Source organism: Echiichthys vipera (genome assembly GCF_963691815.1).
Source record: "Echiichthys vipera genome assembly, chromosome: 11".
Classification (NCBI taxonomy): domain Eukaryota; kingdom Metazoa; phylum Chordata; class Actinopteri; order Perciformes; family Trachinidae; genus Echiichthys; species Echiichthys vipera.
In genome coordinates this window covers 25967627-25993252 of record NC_139836.1, presented here as the reverse complement: position 1 = coordinate 25993252, position 25626 = coordinate 25967627, and the positions used below count along the sequence as shown (strand labels likewise).

The 25626-nt window shown below is 40.7% G+C and overlaps 2 protein-coding genes across 3 annotated transcripts in view; both read left to right on the top strand.

Annotated features, from left to right (window-relative positions):
• The first annotated feature begins 1380 nt into the window (after positions 1 to 1380).
• mdh1ab (malate dehydrogenase 1Ab, NAD (soluble)) lies at positions 1381 to 9399 on the top strand. Its single transcript, XM_083922944.1, has 9 exons — positions 1381 to 1445; positions 2252 to 2350; positions 3053 to 3149; positions 5444 to 5619; positions 6770 to 6892; positions 7008 to 7184; positions 7458 to 7571; positions 8517 to 8606; positions 8730 to 9399. The coding sequence occupies exons 1-9, from the start codon at positions 1443 to 1445 to the stop codon at positions 8850 to 8852; spliced, it is 1002 nt and encodes a 333-aa protein (XP_083779070.1). The 5' UTR covers positions 1381 to 1442; the 3' UTR covers positions 8853 to 9399.
• A 1163-nt stretch (positions 9400 to 10562) lies between these two features.
• Positions 10563 to 25626, top strand: part of ugp2b (UDP-glucose pyrophosphorylase 2b) — a 32682-nt gene continuing 17618 nt past the window's right edge. The window contains exons 1-3 of one of the 2 annotated variants that reach the window (XM_083922942.1): positions 10563 to 10745; positions 14117 to 14244; positions 17823 to 17930. In XM_083922942.1, the coding sequence (XP_083779068.1) occupies positions 14146 to 14244; positions 17823 to 17930 (207 nt within the window). In that variant the 5' untranslated portion in view covers positions 10563 to 10745; positions 14117 to 14145. Of the gene's footprint in view, positions 10746 to 11342; positions 11689 to 14116; positions 14245 to 17822; positions 17931 to 25626 lie in introns of those variants that run through there. The other variant, XM_083922941.1, reaches the window with a different exon arrangement.

Genomic DNA, 25626 nt, shown 5'->3' with positions numbered 1-25626 from the left:
TGATTTCACTTTAATGCTTCTTGTTAGAACTTTTTTATGTTTCGGTTTAACATATCAAGGAATATCAATTCAGTTACACAGAAGCATAAAGGATGACTTAACAAAGCCATTTATAATACAGCCTAAAAATGTGAACGACTACAATATTAATCACTTTTTTCATCACTGTGAAGTTGTGCTTTTACCCAGAATATGTAGTTAACATTTTGAGATATGGCTTGACATCAGTCACCACAATATGTGACACACAGGTGCAAAGACTGGTTAGTATCATCAACTTACCTGGATTACTTTAACTGCAAAAGTCGCTTCCCTTGGTTGCTCAACGTGTTTCTAACTTAACGTTAACAACAAAACTTAAAACATACCTTTAACTGCAAACATAAACAACAACACTAACTATTTACGCCGGATGAAGACGACACGTGAACGCCACACGCCTGTTTGCTCTTTGGAGTTAGCGTAATCCAAACTTTAACGACCTACTTTTGCACTGAAAACGTTACATTTAACCGCTTTCATGTCATGTGGACACCGCATATGAACGCTCGTATGAGTCGCTGTTTGACCCATCTACCTGCACATGTTGGTCTGTCTTCCTAACAAGTGGCTAAGCTAACAAACAGACTGTCCTCTCGATGCTAGGCTGAGTCTCTGCTGCCGCTGCGCTGGATACAGGTTGCTAAGCAACAGCAGGCGTTACTCTAAGGGGCTATGCTAACCAGCTAGCTAATGCAACGGTGATAAACATGTACAAGCCTGTTTAAACAACCTAAGAATAGCACTTTGATGGATTAAGGCGTTTTATATTAACTATAAACGGGATGTATTGTTCTTTTTTTAAGACTTGGCTACACTAACTATCAAAAAGTACAAACAAGGCAAATTCAAGGAGGCTGGGACACTGTCTGAGCATCGGGGTGTGACACATGCGCAGAAACATCTGGGCTAAAAATATGGACATACAAAATTCATTCATTAGGGATTTATTTTTCTTTTTTAAATATATCAACTTGGTATTTAAATATATCAACTTGGTATTTATCATAAATATGAGGGAAAAAAACGATGGTTCATTTCAGACATTTGTTTTTACCATTTAGTTTTATTTATTTATTTAGTCAGTTTGATATTAAACATTCATTTGATATTCTGAATAAAAAAATATTACGCATTTAAACCATTTCACTGAATTGTTGTTAAAGCCCTTTTATAACGTAAAGACTAATATTCATCATGTATCGCAAGGTTTGTTCTTGAATACTGCTTTATTTTAATTGTGGGTGTGTCCCAGCCTCCTGACATTTGCCTTGACAACAACCCGGATATTCAACCTGCCGTCAGCCGGTTGCAAGTGTCGTGATCCTCTGAAGATAAATAGGTGTGACCTCCGGGTTTGGAGAGAAGTGGGAGAGAGAGCAGCTCCAGCTACCGTGTGAAACATGGTGAGTAAATCGCTTATACTTGTTTCAATGACTCATTTGTTGCACAGATTAAAATAAACGCAGTTGATCCAGTTGATTCAATGAGAAATCTGTGCAAAAACTTATGCAAAGTTTGGTCAAAATTGGTTTTAACGACACTTGTAGTGTGGCTCGCAACATGGCGTAATTAAAGTACTGATACGTTTATAATAATGTAGTAATAACTTCATCAAATAACATAAAAAAGCCAATAAAACTGTCATTGTGTTCCCTATTTAATGTTTTTTAATTATTTATTTATTTTCTATTCTTCAATGACCCCAGGCATGTGTTATGTTATTTATTTTATTTACTTTTTTATATATATAATTGTATATTCTACTTAAAGGTAATTGATGCATTATTTTCCTCATACTTGCAATGAATACCAAGTTTAAATAAAATGTTAAAAATCATAATAATAGTATAATAGACTAGAATAGAATAGAAATACTTTAACTTGTACTTATAATTGAGTCAGTCATGGTACCATAATCTTGTTACACAGCTTGTTTGGTGGATTGAATGAGCGAATGCCGCAGGGTGAATGGGAAAGATGGCGGTGAACTTGATAACCTAAGTATATCCTGGGTTTGTTATGTAACAGTGAGTCCTGTATGGAAAGCACAGGGTCTATTTTTGAAGTGACCCTCCTCTGCTTTAGTAAATCCTGTCGACAAGAATAGACACCCGAGCAGCCACGTGTGCCTGACCATTGAAACTGTCACTTTCATACCTGTCCTGTCACTGAACTCAACGCTAACAGCAGCTGTTCTTGTGTCTTGCAGTCTGAGCCTATTAGAGTTCTGGTGACCGGCGCTGCTGGGCAGATCGCCTATTCCCTGCTGTTCAGCATCGCCAAGGGAGATGTCTTTGGCAAAGATCAGGTAAAGAAGGGCTTTGTCTTGCACACGCACGCAACATTCAATTCCCTTATCTCATTAGGCGGGGTGAGGGTAGAATCAAAAGAGGAGCGACCGCCTCTAGGAAACAGCTGATTTCCAGATCGTATCCGGGGGCTGAACAGATGTTGCACCTGTCAGAAGTGATCAGATTGCGCCGGCTCGTCCCCGAGTCCTCGGACGAGCCACGGTTGTCCTTGAAGTCAGTGAAATGGATCCCGTAGCAAGACTCTAAGAGCCAACTTTAAAATCACTTGATCCATTAGCCACATGCCAGTGTCACTGAGCCACATGGCTTAGGCCTTCACAGAGACGACTAAGTCCCCCGCTGACACGTCATTATACATGAGAATAATGGGCGATGATTAGATAGGATCATTTATCATCTTTAAGTGGAATTGTATCATGATTTTCCCATCTAACTTGGTAATAACAAGCACATATAACTCTTTTTTGCACATTAAATCCACACGAGTGTACAAACAAAGGCGTTACCATGTGATTATTTCATATAGACTATTTATTTATTGAGATATAAAAGGACCTACAGTATATCAAGATGGAAAATTTTGGCCCTACATGAGAATTACGATTTTTAAGTACATCTTAAATGAACATTTAAAAAAAAAAATACATTTCATACCCTTCAACTCTCTGTCTGCTTCCCTCCCTCCTTCCTTCTGTCAGCCGGTCGTCTTGCTCCTTTTGGACATCACGCCCATGTTGCCAGTCCTGGAAGGTGTCGTCATGGAGCTGCAGGACTGCGCCCTCCCACTTCTGAAAGGTAACAAATTCAGGGTGGGACACTGTTAAAATAACATGTATTTAGGGCCCATCCACACGAGAACGCGTTTTCCTATCAACGCACATTTTTAATACCGGTTAGGCCGACCATCCACACGCAGCCGGCGTTATCGGAGCCTGAAAACGGTCTTTTCTGTAACCAGGTCCCACAGTGGGAATATTTGAGAACGCCCACCGTGGCGTTGTCGTCTGGACGGCTAAGACGCATACTTTTCCTTTCAAGAACGGAGGGAAAAAGGGTCATTTTTTATGTGTGGACGTACCCTAGTCTTACGGGCATCAAATATCCCAGTTTAACTTTAACATGTAGGCTATGGACTTTTCTTTACATAGGGCTGATTGTTGTAGATTCTCATTAGAAGAGAAATTTAATTATTATAGATTGAATATTTGTTTTTTTTATATATTTGAAAACAAGATATGATGCTCTACCACGCCTCTGCAGTAGTTTGTTTGTTTTATTGTGAAATGGGACCATATCTTCTCTTATTCTACAATAATGCTCCAGCACTAATGGTGGTCCACTCATGATCTCCAGGGGCAGCTGAGCATCCTATCACACCCAGGCTCTTAAGCATTAAAGAATAAACACGGAGAACATTCATTTAATGACTGAATATGAACAGTACTGGACGGACAAACACGTGCTAAGGTGTAGCTCTTCTGTATCTCCTTGTTTTCAATGTAAATTTGACTCCACTTTATATATTTCTACACCACCTCATGCTGTGACTGCTATACATTTTCCTGTAAATGAGATAAAGTGCTTTTTAGTCAGAAGCAAATGTGTGTCACTGTAAGAAGACAGTTAGGCCTATTGTCTGGTTTCCATCGGGACTTTCGGTGTCATCACTGTAACCTCTGTCATCACATCAGTCGTGAGGCGCCATTATGTGCCATCTCCATTGTGACCTGGAATTTTTCCTTTGAATTGGTGCCGTCCTTTGCTTTGTTTGGACAGGGGCTGCGAGAGGCCCCTGCATTAACCGGCTGTGCTGCAAAGACAACGCTCCGTGCACTGAGATGGACCCCGCCGTAGGCCGGTCACACAGGGATACGGACAGAATAAACTTCTCAAACTCGTATGCATGTGTGATTCAGAAAAGGATGGCAAACTTTTGAAAATGTTGGGTTTCAAACTATGTAAGAAGAGGATTGCCCTAGTGATGAATTGTCAGACTGAAGCTGTATAGTTTGTGTACTCTTGTATAAAGGTTTTAGGGAGTGTACGGTTTGTTGTTCTCTTTCATAAGAGAACCTGTTTCTACATAATGGTTGAGATCCAGCCAAAACTAAGCTACCTACTATAGCTTAAAAAAACTCCCCACTGGAAGGGTTCGGGACAAGTACGACGGATACAACACTTTACAAACTTTCATTGCGCTCACATAAGCATCCACACACTCAGTAGCTTGACTGCTACCGCTACACTGGCCTGTCAGCTTTGAAATGTGTGACGTTAAGGAGTTGGATTACTACGTTGGCTAGGTTGGAAACCTGCAGCAAACGCAAAACCCAGAATTAACCAATGAAATTATACAATCATGTGATATTATTTCTTGATTTGAATTACTAGTCATGCTAGTTTATAGTCACTCACCCGCAAGGCGTACCAGTCCTGATAATCAATTGACAATGAAACCTAAAGGCAAGACACATACTGTGACAAACTAAGCACACAGACACACAATCTGGAGACCAGGAATGATCATAAAACAACCCGTAACCTGGTATGATTATAACATGTATGAGATATAACAGAAAATATGCCTGCGTTCGGTATAAGGTGGTAAGATGTACACATTTGTTTCCTCAAATACCCCAGAACATAATCATAACATCCACCATATATATATATATAGATATAAACAACAGTCTTGCCTGCTGGAAAGTTCCACAAACGGCACCATACGAGTTAGGTTTGTTACAAACATGCAATGCAAACTTGGTTCTAGTCAAATGGGAGTCTGCCCAAAAATGTGTGTGATGGATTTGAGATGTTTGAGTCATTGTCAGTGTTATTGTATTCGTCATTTAACTTGTAGCGATAAATTAAACACACACAAAAGAACAAAAATCATCCGTTTTAGGGAAAGTCATTAAATCATTCACAGACAAAACTTGTCATCCTCTTTTCTTTCTTTTTTTTTGACTTGTTAATCTGTTGAGTCACGCAAAGCACTTTATTTTTAGATTTAAAATGTGCTGTAACCATATAAAGGGTATAAACATCCAACCAGAACCAGCAGTGATTTCACTTTCTCTTCTCCACAGACATTGTCCCCACTGACAAGGAGGACGTGGCCTTCAAGGACCTGGACGCAGCCATCTTGGTGGGCTCCATGCCCAGGAAGGAGGGCATGGAGAGAAAGGACCTGCTCAAAGCCAACGTGGCCATCTTCAAGAGCCAGGGCGCCGCCCTCGAGAAGTACGCCAAGAAGACTGTCAAGGTACACGCTCAGGACCTGGTTCATAGACACGCGCTGACATGTACTCAGTCAGCCACGCGCTTTTTTTTGCATTCTGTGGAAGTCAGCTGAGTGAAACTATTTTGCTTCTGGCTAAAGGTGCTAAGGTACTCTTTTTACATGGTTTTCAAGGGTGCAGAGTGGTTTGGTTACTTGTGTTGGCTTGATTCCCATTGAGCCCTCATTGCAAACACTGATTGCAACATACTGCAGAGGAACATGTTAATTTCTGATGCTTAAACATGTTATTTTGCCCAATTTTATTACATAGAAGTCTCACTCCAGACAAAGTATGTAAAAATACTTGGAATATTCTGTTTAACTCACCCACACAAAAGTGAAAATTATAAAAAAAAAAAAAAACTCAGAAGGGGATGGAAGTACATAAACTCTTTCTCCTTCACTGAGAATTTCTGGATCTGAGGAGGTGAGAAGTCTGGCACAGACGTCCCCTCCATCAGTAGAGGAATGTGAAAACACGTCAGTATAGTCAGCGTCGGACATTTGAGGAGACTTAAACATAAGAAAAACACATTTAAAAAGTTTTATTGTAAAGTAGCTAAACTCTAACCTGACTCTAGCCAGATTAAATTTTTTTTTGCCTTGCACCACTCTGGGACCGCTCCACAGGAGAGGGGTTTGAGGGGGCTGGGTCAAAAATCCTTGCACATGATTGGATAAACCACTTGTCCGCAGGGAAAAGCCAAACGGAAGATCCAACATCTCGGATATAGCAGCAGTGCAATCAGCGCAATGTCGGTAAAGGATCAATGTCGTCTGTGCACGAAAAAGTAAATAAATAACACAGCAAACATCCTCCATGCCAGCCGTGGTGGTGTCACTTCTCCGCTACGCCACATCCATAAAAATCCCGCCCAGAGCTCCTGATTGGCTCGACCATTTTTCACTGTTCCCCAAATCCCTCTCCTATGGAGCGACCCCAGATGGATGAGTGGAGCTAGGCAGGATGAAATTCATCTGTCGAGAGTCAGATTAGCCAAACTCTGGTGAGAATAAGATATAAACCATCAAGAAAATCTATTCCAAGAAAGAACGTAGGACTTATAGTGTGCGTTGCTTACGTTGAGTTGGATCAGATGAGTCACTGGACTTGTTTGACGTGTGTTTTCAGGTGCTGGTTGTAGGAAACCCTGCCAACACCAACTGTCTGATTGCAGCCAAGTCTGCGCCCTCCATCCCCAAAGAGAACTTCTCCTGCCTCACTCGTCTGGACCACAACAGGGCTCGCTCTCAGGTGCGCTCCTTCAGGCTCCTGTTTGTTCTATTCACTCTTTTCCTCACAAATTATACTTTGTCATTTCTTTCTCTGCATTGATCCTGAAACATGAATTTGCTCTCCGCTCCTGCAGGTGGCGATGCGCTGTGGCGTTCCTGCCACCCAAGTGAAGAATGTGATCATCTGGGGCAACCACTCGTCCACCCAGTACCCAGACGTGCACCACTGCTTGGTCAACATGTCTGGCAGCGAGCTCGCCTGCTTTGAGGCGGTTAAGGACGATGACTGGCTTAGAGGAGAGTTTATCGCTGTGAGTATTTACTGTCATCAGATACATTTTGGTTCCTGTCAGCCACTCAAAAATGCACGATAGGCAGAAATTATTCTTTCCAGTGTGGCTGTGAGAGCATTCAAACGTCTTTTTTAACCACTAATGCTGCTCAAAATAACACCAAACCTCTGCAGCAGCATGAGAAGAAGAAAAACCTTGACGAGTAAAACCATAACTATGCTCCGTTCTTCTGCTCACACATTCCCGTTGACGGACACTTTACATGTAACGCTCCGTGCTCTTGTTTCGCAGACAGTGCAGCAGAGAGGTGCCGCTGTCATTAAGGCCAGGAAGCTGTCCAGCGCCATGTCTGCGGCCAAGGCCATCTGTGACCACATGAGAGACATCTGGTCAGGCACCCCCGAGGTAAACACCATATTTATTTATACTGTAGTTGTGAAGTGGGAATGTGCGCCTGTTGCCACATTATGTCATGAACTGGCTGCTACTTTGTGAACAACAAAGTTGATTCGAGCACCTTCTGAAGTTTCTATCTCTTCACGGAGCTGAGATTAACTTAACGGTCAGTCAAACTCTTCAGAAACAACATAAAACTCACCAAACCGTCGTAGTAAGTCTTCCCACTGTTCCAGCAATCACCAACTCTGGTTTGTTCTTTTAAAAAAACAACTTAATTCACAGTTTTACACGTGAAAATATGCCGGCTTTAACCACTGTTTTTCTCAGGTTCTCCAGAAGCGAAATGAAATTACAAAGCTGCAACAATTAGTCAAGTAATTCATAATCACCAACTATTTAGATGATATATCAATCATTCAATAATTTAACATGCAAAAAATGCTGTTTTCAGCCTCTCAAATATGGAGATTCCCTGTTTTCTGCAGTTTTCTATCATATTAAACTGAATATCTTTTGGGATTTTCACTGAAAAAAAACAAGACGTTTAAAGACGTCACCTTGGACATTTTTCCCTATTTTCAGATTAATAGAGAAAACAAATCAGAAGATTAATCAATAATGAAAATAAAAGTTTGTTGCAGCCGCAGCGATGTATTCAAAAAATCACAAATAGCCAAAATATTCAGATTTAGTCATTCATTTCCTCAGGTCTGTGGCTAACAACGAGTGAGATACAGTTAACTTTTGTCTTACTTCTGATGTTATTAACAGTTATTTCTGACAAATTATATACGATTACGTGAAATTTAGTTTTAACTGCTGTATGAAATACACATTTTAACTTTGGTGATGATGAAATGCTACATCTGGAAACAACAACACTGTATTAGAAATGCATTTTTAACCATTTTTTAACCATTTGAAATGCGTTGTTTTGTTTGTTTTTGTCAGGGTGAGTTCATCTCCATGGGTGTTTACTCCTCTGGAAACGGCTACAAGGTCCCAGAAGACCTCATCTACTCATTCCCTGTCCAGATCAAGGTGAGACTGATACAAACGGCCTACAGTATGTTTTTAAATTCAGCTTGAAACGGTGAACATAACGCTGTGGATGCACACGTTCCAAAAAAATACAAAACTTCTGAAAGTATTGTGTTTCCTCAGGACAAGAGCTGGAAAATTGTGGGTGGCCTGTCCATCAATGACTTCTCCCAAACGAAGATGAACGCCACAGCGGCGGAGCTCTTGGAGGAGAGAGACACAGCTATGAGTTTTCTGGGGGTATGACTAGACCCCGCAGGGCTACCGAACCCACAGTTAGACAGCCCCAAAACTCCAGACGCACGCCTGTGATAAAGCACTCCAACAATACTGTCTGTGTGTGTGAGAGAAAGAACGAGTGAGTCAGTGTTTATGAGTGTAACGTTGGATTTATACTTGTGCGTCGGGAGGCTACGGTTTTGAACTAAACCCATGCACATAGCTGCTGTAGCTTTAGACGTATACCTTTTCAAAATGTACAGCATCTACGCTGATTGGCTAGCGTGGGTTGCTTATGGTTTCGTTCACATGTTTTCGATGCTGTTGCAGAGATGTTTGCCTCCTTTTTCAGGCGTACGCCAAAGCCGGGACACTGTGACGCAGAAGTATAACTCCACCTTAAGAATAGAGTTTATACTGAAAGTCCCCCACATTTGTTATAAGCTACTTTCCAATTCTTTTTTCTCTGGGTTTAAGTGAAACATGGATAGCTGTTACATCATAGTCAATGATAAAGTCCTCAAACACTGGAATGGATAACTTTTCAGCTAAACAATAAATAATTTCAACAGTGTAGTCGTGTTTTCTGACAGTTTTTCATTTGATAGTCACAGTGGAGTTTCTATGTCTTTAAGTTGCGATGCCGACTGTAGACTGATTGTTTAGCACTGTTACCTCATAGCAGGAAGGATATAATTAGCAGTCCTTCGCTGCCAGTACATTTTATACCACATTTTGTGCTGTGGTTATAGAAAATAATTTGTTTAAAGTTGTTTGGTTGATGCTTATAACACAAGACTGCATGGTAAGAAGATGTAACAGGGATTCTTGAGTATTTAAGACGGCATTTTGGGGAAATATTTTAAATTAAACCCTTGATTTGATAACATGGTATTATATCTGATGGAAAAAATATTACCTGTTTAATTGTCCAACCCTGATAAATCTATACAAACAAATAATATCTGCACATCAAAAGCTGAGTATCACAGTTTCACCAGGCAGGGGCAGTATTTCATAGTTTTTCCTCCCTCCCAGCAGCATGGGGAACGATTACGTAACATCTGTAATTAATTAATTAAATTCACAATGTGTCATTGTTGATGGAAAAAAAGGTCAATCATTAAAAGGGGCACATCTAACAAAAACATTCACTATTGTAGCATTATGTGCTGAATGTAGTAGCATGCTGAATGCTGCCCAGTCATTGTGTTATTACTTATTATAATATATTGATGTGCTTTAAAGCTACTATACAAATACAACTATCAGTACGAATATATGAGCTTTTGTTTTTTTTTACTGTATTTGTCATTTATCAATGAACAATACAATCTTATATTATGTCATAACAAGTCAATTTAAGAGGGGTGTACTTAAATGCACAATATGAATTAAAAACCTTAAAATAAGAAATACAATTTAAATAAATAAATATAAAAAATGAACTGAAAGGTAGGCTTTATAGTCACATTTCCATAAAAAAATAATAATTTAGATAGACTCAAATGGTTCCGAAATTATATTACTATTATTATTATTATTATTATTAACAGTTGGCCGAGATCTTGAAAGTTGAGCTTTATTTTTGGGGTATTTTATCAGAAACCTTGTCGCACGTTGCAGAACTCTATTGGTTGCCAGGATCTACGTCACGGGGGAAGCAGCTTTTTCATTGGCTGCCATCTTTCCTGCACCGCCCCTTCCTGGAACGTCACTGCTGTTTTGTGAAATACCTTCAAAAAACCGTCACCTTTTTAAGTTGGTGTTTAAAAGGTAAAAAAAACAAAAAAACCTAAATTAAAAACTAAAAAATATATATTTGTGTAGCACCGCTGCATTGCTGTGGTCCTTCAGACCCGCGGGACCAGGCCCAACCCCACCGACCGTTTCTTCCGGCAGCACCCGAAGGTCCAAACAGTAAGAAAACGGCTTTAAATATAATAACTGAAATGATCATAACCTCCTGACGTCATCAACGGTTTTCTCAAAGCGAGTTCTGTTGCTATTGGTAACGTTAGCTCAACGGTTGCTGTGTTCTAAACGGTCGTTTCTCCCTCCGTGTGGCGTTCACGGTACAGCCGTAGACCTGAGTTGCAACGCCGGACGCTCGTGTATGGGCGGACATTGAAGGCAGCAGCGTTAATATGAATTGTTTCATGAGTACACCCCGTCCCATCATCCATCATTCACGCGTGTCCTTCGGCCCTCTGAAGCCTCTGAAGTCCCCCCCACCCCCGGGCAGGCGGCAAGTGCGCATCTCACCGGTTAATTATTGACGTTTTGTCGGCTGTAAAATGGGAAAATCGCCTACTCTGTGGCAATAAGGTAATAAATGAAAGCAAAGGGGGGGCGAGGCTGGGAGTCACAGGCAGGACTTGTGACGTGGTCGACGGTATTTGAGGCTGGAAAATGAGGGGCAGGCACCGCAAACGGTAAAAGATCCTCCTTAGACCAGATCCAGCGTCATGTTCAGGGACATTTTGGCTGCAGTCCAGCTCCAGAGAGAGAGAGAGAGAGAGAGAGATAAGTGTGACTGCATGAATGTGTCCTTGTTGTCTTTTTATTAGACAGACTGGACACCTCATCCTCTCCAGAGCTCCGCTCGTGAATGGACTTATTGTTATTATTCTCATTATAAGGGTTATTCACATGTGAATGGCTTTTTAAAAAGGACACCTCCGGGAAACTTTTATTTATTTTTTTATTATTCATTTGCAATGACACTTTGGCTTTCACTGTGACTGCTCTCTGGACTACTGCGCGTCTTGGATTTATCTTTATTATCTTTGTTATTGAACTGTGTGTTTTGCTGAGCTGGGGTCTTTACTTGGCAGCTGAAAAATGGCACTTTATGTAGAAGGTAAGCAGCTTTGTTGTGAAGTATTCAAGTCTTAACCTTACATGTACAGGTGATTTACATACCTATGCAGCTTTACGTGTTTTTAAAGGACAATAACTGTTCTTCATTGACTGAATCATCATAGGAATGCTTCAGAAAGACGCCCTGCAGGAGGAGAGAAAGTCTTTTTGAACTGATTTTCCCAGTCAACCACATTTTCTGAACAGTTTTCCTTCCTTCTAGGCATCCAAACGCATTCTTCCTGCTTTCCAAACAGAGCACGGGGTTTTCATTTATGTCTGCACAGTGTTAAAGTCTTGAAGTATGCCGCACTGATCCATCACATGTGACCTGCACCACGCTCACAGTATCATCTCTGTCAAAGTTTACGCCGCTCGATTGATGCCTTGACGTAGAGGATGAAAAGCTCTGATACCTTGGCGGTGATTGAGCGCACATTTTCCTATATTCTGTCTATCCCAGGGGAGGACACACATTCAATTCAAATATTTGTATGAGACCTTTTAAAATAAAAATGCATGAAACGGCTTTCAGGAGGAGTTCTGGTCAAAGTGTATCAGTTTATCCACTGGTTTTATTTCACTACTTTCGGGCAATAATTCATCAGCTACTCTTCTGTTTTAATATGACCCGTCTTTACTGTTTAATAAGCAACCAAGCAGCCAGTAATTTACGCGTTTGCTGCCATAAATACGGCATTCAGCCCCTCCAGGCAAACATAATGTGCCCAATCGTGATTTTGGGTCACAGCTGCAGATTATTAAACTAAATTCAGAAACCACGATTGCGTTAGAAGAGACCCGGACCCCTAAATGTTTGTGACTAAACGCAGAAAGATGCGGTGAGCCGATTTCCCCCACTCAATCGACTGTGACTTTTGAAAATCAGTAAATAATTTAAATGGATTATGAGGCAAAAACAGCAGACGTGGAGCTTTTACGCTCTAGGAAACTGAGAGGGCATTAGTTGTTGTGGACGTGTTATAGACTAAACAATTTACTGACTACTTGAAGTAATGGATTAATGGATACAGCTTCTAAAATGCCATCTTTAATCTAAAAAGTGAAAGTGAACCCAGAACTTTACCAGATTGTGAAACACTGGTTAATCCCTCCTGTTACTCTTTTCTTATTTTAGCAGAACGGGTAGTTTAGTTTCCTGTCTGTGTGCCAGAAGTGGCGTTACTCCGGCTTATTAACTGTAATAGTCTGCTAGTATGAGGACCAGATAGACCACGCCATCCTGAGTCATGTGGGGACTCAAGGTTTCTCACTCTCCTATTCACACAATCTCTAAGATACTAATATTTAAAATACTGCCCGTAAATGTTCCTATAAAGCTACTTGAATGGTATGTAAGGTATGTTTTTGTTGATATCATCCAGCTCTGCCGCCACAAACCTGCATGCTGTAACTGTTTTATAAGCTTTTATTTGTTTTTGTTTTCAACTTTTAATTTGTATTTTTGAGAATATTCATATTAGAGATGTACTGACACCAGCACCAGAACATAATTAATTAAAAAATAAACCAAAAACTTTGCAGGTTGCATCAAAACAATAATCACACACTACCGAAAAACAAACAGGCTCAACAGGATAAGTATCATTCTATTATCTCATCCAACTCGACCTTCTTCTTATGTCATGTTGGCACAGCTGTGGTAACCACATAGCTGTTACGGGTTTGTCTTTAGCTCGCTTTAATCGTTACCATAGCCTGAATAATATCTATAATTTTAATATGTATAAACTATGCTCTGTGCCTGAGATGCACGTCCATAATCAGTGTCACAAAAAACAGCTATTTGGTGTCAGTATTCCCCGTTTGCTCCAGTTTTTTATCTTATCTGTGTGTAAAACTCGCAGACTAATGAGGTATTTCCGTGTCAAACAAAGTCATAATAATCTTGAGGCCGTTGTTTTTCTGATAACTGGGAAAATGATGAGTAAATGATGGTTAGATTTCATGCAAACTTAGACCGAGCAATGAAAGATGATGCCCAACTGCTCCGCCGTTGTCTTGTTTTGTTCAAAACCCCAAAAATATTAAATCTGAAATAATGTAAGACCGAGAAAAGCAGCAAATATTCCCATTTAAGAGTCCGGGACCATCAAATGTTTAGTATTTTTGCTGAAAAATGACTTAAAGGATTAATGGATTATCAAAAAAAGTTGCCAGTTTTTGATCCACTGATGAATCTTTAGGCTCTAGATTCAGTTTTCTGTTCTACTGAGGATTAGGACTTTAGTTTTCCAGCCTCTGTGACGTCAAATCAGTCTAATGTTACGTCCCAAGAGGTTAAAGAAAGCAAGTTGAGTTAATAAGAATGAGTAAAGCATGATTTTGAGCATCCAGAATATGTTAAAGTCAAGTATGCTGCAGCAGTGTAAAACCTTGTCCCCCCCATCCTCCATTATCTCCCCCAGGTCTGAGTAAAGGCGTGGCCAACGGAGGGATGGCTCAGTTCCAGGAAATGATGCGGCAGCAGCTGGAGAGCTCCATGCACACGGAGCTGGAGAAACTGCTGGACACCACCACAGGCGCAGAGAGAGAGGTACGGTTACACACACTCTCTGTCTCTCTCCGACCATCTGGTTGTGATTTAGAGGGCGGTTGGGTCACAAACACTGGAAAAACACAAAAGTGACACATACCGGAGCACCGTGCCAATGAGGGTCCCACCTACGCGCTTACATACGCGAAGCATATGTCAGAAAATTACAGTAAGTGAGGTTTTTAAGTAAACATTCATCGATTTTATCAGCCTAAATCATAATAGTATGTGTCATTAGAGACGTCCAGCCCAACTGAGACCCTCTTAATGTACAGTATCCTGTTAGCCCTAAATTAAGTTATAAATTAAGTTCTCCTCGGAGGTAAACATCAGCCAGAGGGACGTATCTCCCTCCCCCCCAACGTCACATACATGCCCTTTTTTGGTCAGAGAAAATCAGGCTGGCGACGGAGACGATACGTCCGTTTTTTATACAGTCTATGATTATGACTTTGAGACTAAAATCAAAACTGTCTCTCGAAATAGCATCAAGACTGAGCATCATTTTACCTGACTTTTATAAAACACTCTGACCTTTAGGCAAAGCTGTCACTGAAAAATGCGTGTCTCACACACACACACACACGCACACAGGGTTTGGCTCTTTCAGATATTAACCAGGCCTTCTCAAACTGCCAGCAATCACAAAAGTTGGACTGATACACAGAAGAAAGAAAGAGTCAGAGTCAGTCATTCACAGTACTTCACACACACTTCCTCTCAAGTGTGTAACAGTAAAAGCTTTTGTATTTGCAGTAAGTGCAAGCAGTTATGCAAGCCAATAAGTCATGGGTACATACACAGCTGTAGAGTACGTATACACACACACAGAAACACAGAGACACACACACACACACACGGTGGTTGAACAGGACAGGTCTCCTGTGTAAACAGTTACCAGTGACATAGTGCTTACATGATAATTATTTTTCTTACCCTCCAGGAACAAATTCATGCTTGTTCTCATGTCTCTGTGCCGGCGACAGCACAGAGAGGCATTGTCTTTCTGTTTGTCCGTCCCATTCTCGTGAACGCCTTCGAGGGAATTTCTTCAGATCTGGCACAAATATGGACATTATAACGTTCTGCAGGAATGCTTTTCTGGCCATTATTCAAACCATAAGTCAGGAACAGAAGGGGAGATTGTAACCGTATTTCACATTTGGTGAGTTTACCCCACAAAGGCTGTTGGGCCCCGTGGCAAGTGTGTTTCATGACAGCGGCCCAGAGACAGACGGATGCCAGCATTAATGTAGGGCCGCATAGTTTATGTGATAACAAAATCATGGACGAAATCTCAATATTGAGGATCTAAAGCTATAACGCAGGGCCCTCCGTTCAACATCGGCGCTAAAAGCTGAGTGGAGGTTTGAAAATACGACTACGTCTACGTTAACAAACATATTTGAAGCCGCCGGTCTTGCGGTGCACTGGGGGAAACCCTGCACGTCATAATGTTCTGCAAAACCTCATTTCTGGCCATTATTCAAAACCATAACTCAGGAACAGAAGGGGAGATCGTAGACTGAATTAATGACACTAATCTCGGGTGCCCACCCATGAAACTGTGGTGATTGTAAAGATCTTCTATGCTGCCGGGTTAAAGACATTTGTCATGATTTCAACCAAGAAATACTTAAGACCTTTGATAAAATCCCTTCAAAGTATTCACTACATGTATTGTATTTTAACATTCGCATGTTCCTACTGTACAACACCTCCTGATGATGGTTTATCCCTTATTTGTATTGTTCACTTGCGTTACAATCTTGTTAAAAACACAAGTTCCAGCGCTGGAAATCCTTTAAACACTTGTCTGGTGTTTTTAAGGTTTGCAAAGTGCTTGGACTTTGTATAAAGTGCTTGAAATTTATGTTAAATAGGACAACATATGATATAAACCAGAGAAAAGAAGAAACATAATTTTCTGACATTTTCTAAAAAATAAATGACTTTTGACAATTAACAGATGATCAAAGTTAGTGATTTTATTTCTGTCGATCTAATAGTCGACTCATTGTCGCAGCTCTGACGGCAAGTCTATTTACAAACGTTCGTTTCCTTTAATTTGTCGTCCTGCAGAAAGATAAACATCAATTTGGTTGTTTATAGCACAATAACATCTAATTTAATGTGATGAACAAGTGCAATGATAAGTTTACTGAATACTGAGTATTGTGCTGTATACAAATATGTATTTTTCAACAGCTGTAAGGTGCTGGAGAAGCGTGAAAATGTACCTTTAAATACTTAAAGTGCTTGAATTTGACTTTGGAAAAGCTGTAGGAACCCTGAATACATACACAAACAGAATAGGTATCAATATACCTCTGACACCGTAGAGATAAAATAAGGGTTGTGTCATAACGGGAAAAACAAGCTCCACGTGATCATTTGCAGAGATGAACAAAGGAAGCGCTCCTTTCATCATCCGGGACAGTCCTCAACATATTGATGACAAATATGCCAGATGACATATTAAAGAGCCGGTTCAGCAACTTCACACATTACTTAGTGCGTACATTTCTGAGCGCACATGTGTCACTGCTTCAGGTTAAACCTCATGTGTCACTGTGTAATTACAGATAATTGAACCCACATTTGACTTCTGTTGATTGTTTTATCCTTTACGACGTTTCATGAGTGCAGCAAAAACAAGTCCAGCTCCTTTTTAATAAACTTTGGGTGAGGAATAATTAAGTACGGTAAAAGGAACATAAAAGAAGAACCAAGGAGGAGTCAGACACAATAACAACAGGGTTTGTGCACCTTTCCCAAAGTCAAAATCAAGCACTTTCAAGGTCCATGTTCAAGCTTTTTGTGGTAAATTACATCTACATCAATTACATCAACACAATTACATCTCTACTACATATACATATGGATATTTAAAATCATTATTTCACTTTCTTCATCAAAATCACGTTAAAAGAATTATGCTTCAAACAACTAAAATCGTTGAAATTATATTTTTATTCTATAGCTATTTGTTATGAAAGAAAGGCGGATACAATTTCAAGCACTTTATCCTAAATTCAAGCACTTCTCAAACCTTGAAAACACAACATTAAAACAAGCACAACAAGCATTTTCAAGGATTTCAAGCACCTGTACGAACGCTGTACCAACTTTGCCTAAATATGAAAAAGATCCCCAGAGGACAAATGCTGTAAATTGTACAAATAACCCTCTAATAATTTAGAAGCGACCCCAAAGTAGTTACATTAATGTACTTTTATCTAACATGAACACACTAAGGCGGTCAACATGCGCTGTTTAATGCAGGCGGTAGGGTGTGGTGCAGAGACACCGCGTATACCTAAACCATACATCCAGTTTTCACCAACGGATTCCTTCGATTATCTAGTTTCACACGATATCTCGGTATCTCTGAAAAAACAACCACATTTTGTAGGCTGCGCTTTTTTTTCTAGCAGAGAAACCTGGTAGATAATTGGCGCTCTTTGACGAGCAATTTTTCATCTCTCCGCACAGATGAATAAGTCCATAATTGGGCTGAACTGACAGTCTTTTTTATGATGAATAAAGGTTCAAATGAAATCCTTGTGTTTTTTCAGGTGTCCAGGAAAGACTTTGAGGGCTTCAAGAATCTTTTCCACAGATTTCTGCAGGTGAAGGGGCCGTCAATAGAGTGGATCAAGATCCAAAGACCTCCAGAGGACTCGGTAAGTCCTGTTTTCTGTGTGTTTCTGTGTGTATGTACTTGTATCTGGGAGAATGAGAGCATTATGCGTTGATGGTGAAAGAGAATACGCATATATCATATAAGAATTAGTAACAGATGTTACATAAGTTTAAATCAAGTGTGTCACCAGAGCACACAATCACAAATTCAACCTTTTATTTAAAAATATTCACCATTATGAGTGACACCTCTGGTCTTGTCTGAGGTGCACCAAGCAGGTTAAAAATGTGAAAATGAAAGCAAAGGAACGCTGCTTCTCACCTTGCAGTCAGTCGTGTGTTTTTAGTCGCAGGCTCAGATGTTCAAACTCCCGTCCCCAGCACCTGTCACTCATCGTGATGAGAACTGCCATGAAACAAGATGACGCCAAACGCTCTGTTCAGTTAAAAAAAAAGAATAAGAAATGATGCTCACCCATTCTTTTACCTGCTCTTTAACTTGTCGTCTGCCACATTTTATATTTTATACCACTGTTCTTCATTTTCCATCCATTGCGGATGCCGCTCGACTTATTTAGCTGATTTTAATCCAGCTCTGTGTCGTGACCTCAGTGGAGGAAATCCCAAAGGAACTAAGGGTCGGAGGTCCTTTTGGGATGGTGTGACGTGTCAGAGGAGATCCAAACACCATCCATATCTCGATACACACATTTCCATGATACACACATACCCACATTTCCATGATACAGTATTTTAGAATAGAAATACATAGAAGTACATATTAAAATCCCTTTAATATGTAAAACTGGGCTTGCATCTGGCTTTACCCACGCGGTTTTTATATAGTTTGACTGAAAAATATCCTGGACGACACAGATTAAAAGCAAACATGGGATTTGAGTTTGGTCAAGATTTAAAACATATAAAACCTATTTATCTAACAATGTTTCAATCAGAAATAGATGTTTGTAACACTCCATCATCAGAAACGGTTTTATTGCAGAGTAGATTTCACCATACAAGGGATTTGCCTTAGTGTTTTGGTGCAATAGGTGCAGTGCAATGAAATATGAATGAAAATATATCTGGAAACATGCAGAAGTTCACATCGTACCAACTGTAAAAAACATTTAAAACAGGACTGGATATCACAGAAGCAAGTATGTGCCAACTATAAACTTTATGACGTATTTCCATGAATTGTGGCATGACCTTGCTGTTAGGAGCATCAGTATTCACAGTCCACGGTAACAGAGTCCTGAAGGTTCATGAATGGCGGTGACCCAGTTTGATCTCTGTGGATAATCAGAGTTTTAACAGCAGAAACTCCCGGCTGGAGTCCAGTTGGAGTTATTATTACAAGCAGTTATCTGGAATTGTAATTGTTTTATGAGTGTAAGGACTTAAAGTGTAGCCATAGAGAGGCTAACAGTGATTAGCTCGGGGCAGCACGGTGAAGGCATTCAAAGGTCTTTTTTAACCACTAATACTGCTGAAAATAACACCAAACCTCTGCAGCAGCATGAGAAGAGTCCCTACACACAAAACAAAGCACCAACAACGTAGTTAGTGAGCCCAGAGTTTATTAAAAAAGTGTTTTAAAGACTTACCTACTGGCCCCTGTACCAGCTCCTCTCATAGTAAAGTCCATTCAAGTGGATTACCAAAGTCAATCCCAAAGGAAGGAGCCCATTGGTGCTTTGTTTTCTGTGTAGGGACTCTTCTCATGCTGCTGCAGAGGTTTGCTGTTATTTTCAGCAGCATTAGTGGTTAAAAAAGACCTTTGAATGCCTTCAACGTACTGCCCCGAGCTCATCAGTGTTAGCCACGTCCGGCTGTTAGCATCCCTCCTGGATTTCTCTGTTAATAGTTCATACATGAAAAAAAACTATCTCGATGGCTTGTTTTATGAACGTAAGTGCAGAAAAATCCTATGGGGTGATGGGACACTTTAACTCACCTTCCTGCATTTTTTAAGTATTACATAAATTAGTGACGTGTTGTAGGAGTCAGTTTTTTTAAATGATGGCTGTTCACTTTCCACTTTAAGTCCTTTCTGTTCTCATCAGGTCAAATACATGACTCAAAAACAAAAGTGTTAATCATTCATGTGTTCTATTGAAGTCCTATAAATGAGTGTTAGTGGGGATAGTGTAAGCCAACGTCTGCGATAACATAGACGGAAGAGTTTGAAGGTTTTACTATCTTACATATTAAGGTGTAACAGTTTAATTTTAGCACAGTTAGGCAGATAAACAAGTGGTATCAATGTGACACTTGGAATTATTTGATGTGTCCTATTTTTAAACTTCTATAATCTCAGTTATGTGAAAGAACAACACATGAGAAAAAAGATATCAGACATGTATTAAACATTATTTGCAGATCTAGAGTTATAGATTTGTTATATTAGAACGTAATCTAAAAACTATTTATGATGAACTCTGAAGTCTTGTGTAAACAAACAAAATGAATGTTTATCTTGATAATTTAAATGAATCAGAAAGCGTTTCCCCGACCCTTCTGGGAACGTGTCCATCGTCCCCAGTGTCCTATTTGTTCCATCCCACTGCCGTGTGAATATTGCGGCAGCGGACAAAGTGTTAGCGAGTCATAAAGACATACTGTCTGATGGTGAGAACACAGCAGTAACACTGTCAAGAGGGGTTTGAGTCCCACCGGAGACGTCAATGATGAAATTAAATGCTCCGTGCATTTTAGGAGTCGCCAGCGGACTGTTAGTGACGCGAATGTGCACATTAAGAGCAAATTCAGGTTAATCAGGTTAAAAGGTAGATAATTAAGGCTGAAGACATTTGACGCATTAGATGTGTAACAGCTGCTGTGAGCTTCATGCAGACAGACTCATTTATTGTTTGTTTACCAAGTGTCTTCATGGTTTCACAGAGTTTTTAAGTTGAAGTGAGTCAGCCGTAAATAGACAACAAGAACTGTGATTGGTCGGCCTGGGCTGTTTTTCCTGATGCCTGTGAAGACATTCTTAAAGAAGCAGACTCTCTGCCCCACCATGACGCAGCTGGAATAACATTTATTCATTAAGGTGATTTTATTGTGATGGTGTGAACAGGGGGTCGTCTAAATTGAGAGATCAGATTGGGTCTTGCAGGACTGTAGTACTTGAGTCCTGTCACTGCCCACTTAAACTAAAGAGTCCAAGCATTTAGTTGACGCGTGTTTCAATAAAACTACATAATCCATGTTCTTTGTTTTTACCCTTTACTGACGGGTTTTTAACAAAGAAACAATACATCACCAAAGTGTTCACATGGTAAAATGTCTGAGCAGACAATGGTCAAACTAGTGTGCTTTTCAGGCTCCATAGCTTCTGCTAACAATCAAACATGCACATTTAGCCTGATCCACTTATCAACCAATCAGAAACCAGGGCTGATTAATGCCATTTTGAGATAATCAGCATTGGCAGACGCCTGCAATCACGATGCCGATTAATCCAACTTTATTTGTTACGTCCTTTTAAAAAAAACAATGTTGGCCAAAGTGCTGCACAGAAGAATAAATAAGACATGGTAAATAAAAGACGTAACAGCTCACACAAGGCCCAAAATTAAATATAAAATACAACAATAACTTTAAAGACATAAAACGTAAGTACAAAGTTACAGGTTACAGGGGTCGAAAATAAGTAAGTACTGAAGAAGTAATGAAAACGACCTTTGTTGCTTTTTCAAAACTATGCCACAAGTTAAAGCCTACAACAAAACACTGAAAATTTTTCATTCATCTTCAACCGCTTGTCCCTGTCGGGGTCGTGGGGGGATGGAGCCGATCCCAGCTGACAGCGGGCGTGAGGTGGTGATGAACCGAACACCTGCATGTTTTTGGACTGTGGGAGGAAACCGGAGAACCCGGAGAAAACCCACGCAGACACAGGGAGAACATACAAGCTCCACACAGAAGGGCCCCAGCCGGAATGGGAACCTGGAACCTTCTCGCTGTGAGGCGACAGTGCTAACCACTTTACCACCGTGTTGTCCTCACTGAAAATTTAAACATTTCAATTTTACCGTATATTTAAATTCAGGTATTTTGTTACCCATTTGCTATTATTATTATTATTAAAATAACAAACATGATATCGGCATTATAGGTGAGAAGTTCAGCCATCCGTTAGGAACTTGGAGTAGAGCCGCTGCTCCTTTGCGTTGAAAGGAGCCAGTTGAGGTGGTTCGGGCATCTAGTAAGGATGAACCCTGGGCGCCTCCCTAGGGAGGGGTTCCAGGCACGTCCAGCTGGGAGGAGGCCTCGGAGAAGACCCAGGACCAGGTGGAGAGATTAGATCTCCACACTGGCCTGGGAACGCCTCAGGATCCCCCAGTTAGAGCTGGTTAATGTGGCCCGGGAAAGGGAAGTTTAGGGTCCCCTGATAAAGCTGCTGCCCCCGCGACCCGACCCCGGATAAGAGGATGAAGATGAGATGAGATGAGATGAGATATCAGCATTATCGGTCGACCACTAGTCATGTATGTTTCCAACACTGAACAAAAAAAACTGACTGTAAAACACCCACTCACTTAAATGCTCCGGCCGTCTTTACTGTACACTCGACCTCTGTAGACTTTCCTCCTGGCGTTACACCAGACAAACCACAGGAGTCTCATTCTGAAAGTGCTGTGTGTCGGACACTTAAAAAATTCAGTCAAAGCGCCAAGTCCTGGGTGTTTCTTTGAGTCTGATTGTGCAGGATTTCCTTGTTCTCTTCCTCAGCTCTCAGTCACAGGGGACGCTTCAGTTTCCTGGACACTGAGTTTCCATGTTACGTGTGAACTTCAAAGTACAAGACTAAGAAAGTGTTAAAAACTTTTCTAATTCAGTTTGACCTAAAAGGAGGATCTGTGATGTCTGAACGCAGCGTTGTGCGTCAGTCAGATTGTTGAGCCATCGACAGGCAGCGGGAAATGGAGCAGAAGAAGTACACGAGTGATGGTTTCCAGGCTGCATTCCCTTTTTAGTCCTGAGGAAGTTCTTGCTAATGAGAAGTACTTGAGAAAGAGGAAGTGGTTATGATGAAAAGTCTTATACGCGTACCCAGATATGCTCCTTCATTTAAAATTCACTTTCAGCCCGTCCTGCTTGTTTACTGTCTCACCTACAATGTTCTGTTTTCAAAGTAAGAATGGCTTTATCCTGTCATTTTTCATTTGTACAAGTATGACTCACAACATGATTGCAAATAGCGCATCTGTACATTATTTAAAAACCTTTCATTTATTCAAGGATGTTTCACTTTTGCAGAGAACATCCCTGATCACGCTGAAAGGGAAAAGCATGAGCGTGATATTTTAAAGCATTAAAACAAACATTTGATGTGTTTCCACTTCCTGTTTACAGGAATCTCACAATCTGTGGTCAGAATATTCTTTTCCGATGAAATCTTCGGCCGGTTTCATGCCAGAGACGTTTGCCGCCTGGCATTTGTTGGCCATGTTTGGTTCTGTCTCACTGAACATTTACAAAACTTCCTCAGTTGCTCGTCTGGCACTGGACTCCGCAACCAAACACGCAAACACAAAGCCTGATCTGTCTTTTCCTGCTCAGTCTGTAAATGCATCACCCCCCAATTCTGAGCCGCCTTATTTATTTTTACAAACTCAGAAGCCTGGGAGAAAGAGAGAGAGAGATGGAGAAGATTAAAGATGGAGAGAGGAGCAGGAAAAGATGCGTGAAGTGGTAGAAGAGGAGGTTTTGTGAAAGTGAAATGGAGAGAGGCAGAGGGAAGATTAGAGGAAAGTGGCGAGACAAGTATCGAAACAGGGGACATTAAGTGAAATAGAAAATGACAGTGACACATGGTAATGAGACGGGGGAACAGGCTGAGAGGGAGTGTGTGAGATGAGGGGAAGAGGGCGACGCGGCATCATTTGCCAGCGTCCTGTTTCAGCGAGCGAGAGGAAAAGGAAATGGCAGAAAGAAAAGTAAAAACATTTTTAACAAGACAGCCGCAAGATACAAAATCCTCCCCCCAACCAAATTAATAATTCAGGAGTTTTTTAGTCTATAAAGCCAATTTTGACATAGATTGCCTGGCTCACTACTGCAGCGAGTGGAGATGACAGGTTGACCTGCCCTAGAAATAATTAATTGATTTATTTTTGGCATCTTAAGGCGTTTTTTAAAGTTTTGCACGTGAATGAAATGGAAGAAGAAGAGTGGTGAAGAAGGAGACGGAGCTCTCCCTATGGGCGCTTCTTCCACAGTCACAGGGTAATATCAAAATAATTGAGCAAAAATCAAGTTTTAAGGGAGGGAGTCACATGTTCGAACATGCTACGACAAAGACCGGCTCATGTTACGACACACACAGAGGGAGAGGGACTTCTTTCTCTGCTCAGGACGCCATTCCGTCAATATATCTTTACTAATCTCTAATATTTGTTTGCTTTCTGCTATTTAGATAGATAGATTACATGTCAAACTATAATAAATAAACATAACTTACTATTTACATTAGACAGGTAATGAGGTAGAGTGGTGGAAGTTTAAGTATGTACAACAATAAAGCAACATTAGACTCAAAATTACAATAAAGCACATTAATAACATGTGAAAAATCAATAAATAAAAAGTAAACAATAAAATAAATTGTCACCAGGGGTAAGAAATAATGTAGCAAACAATGCTATAACAAACAGGCTATAACATGACTCCCAAATAAAAGCCAGATTAAAGAGATGGGTCTTTAATTTTGGTTTAAGAGCATAAAAACAGCAGCTTCTCAATCAAAGTATAAGCAGTAGACGGCACTTTGCACCAAAGCTGATGTTCAAAATAAGTAGTTTTATCCGGCAGAATGGTGAATGAGGTGTGTTTGATTAAATGTTTCTTAAAAAATGTAGATTAGTGTTTCCCAAAGCCCAAAATGTCAACGATATTCAATTTACTGTTGCAGAGGATCAGCAAATATTCACATTTTAGAAGCTATAATGAGAATTTAGACCTTAGTTTTCTTTCTTTTTTTAAATGACTCAAACCAATTAATTAATCTTTGCAGCTGTGTTAAGTTGGTTGAAGTACAGGAGCTCACACACAGACACACACACGCACACGCACACACACACACACACACACACACACACCCCATCTGTATTGGGGTAGGAAATGAACATCTGGGAATGGTAGCAGTTTAACTCCGGGGGTACAGGGGTAGGATGGGGATCCCAGCTGAAAAGCATTTGCACTTTGAGTGGTGTTGCTCAATACAACACCACTCAAAGTGCCTCCCTCCTCCCTCACACTGAATCTTCCTGAATACCCGCAAGGATTCACATCAGCCGCTGCTGTAATGTACGATAACAGTGAGTGTTGATCATCCATCTGTGTTCACTTAACATATTTCACAACCGTCGACCGCGCAACACCTTTTGTCGACCGCGATGATCACCCCCTGCCTCTGTGAAGGACAGAGAAAGAGAGACAGAGGGAGAGCGTCTGTTGTATTTGTAGCCTTGGCAACCCATGTGGCGTGAGGTGGAGGGGGTGAGGAGTCGGCGTAGAGAAGAGGGGGAGGTAAACACCAGCGGAGAGACCGTCTGTTTGCATCAGCAGGTCTGCTGTGTCCGCTATCACTGATCGGTGACTCTGTGCTTTTAGCAGGAAAGGACTCAGGATGACCTCCTGGCCTTCAACAGACACACACACACACACACACACACACACACACACACACACACACACACGCACACACACACTCTCACAGGC

Excerpts from the sequence above, each read along its gene's own strand:
- mdh1ab (XM_083922944.1), top strand. Across the intron at positions 5,620-6,769 it reads ACGCCAAGAAGACTGTCAAG|GTGCTGGTTGTAGGAAACCC; the intron begins GTACACGCTCAG and ends GTGTGTTTTCAG. Across the intron at positions 7,185-7,457 it reads TTAGAGGAGAGTTTATCGCT|ACAGTGCAGCAGAGAGGTGC; the intron begins GTGAGTATTTAC and ends CTTGTTTCGCAG.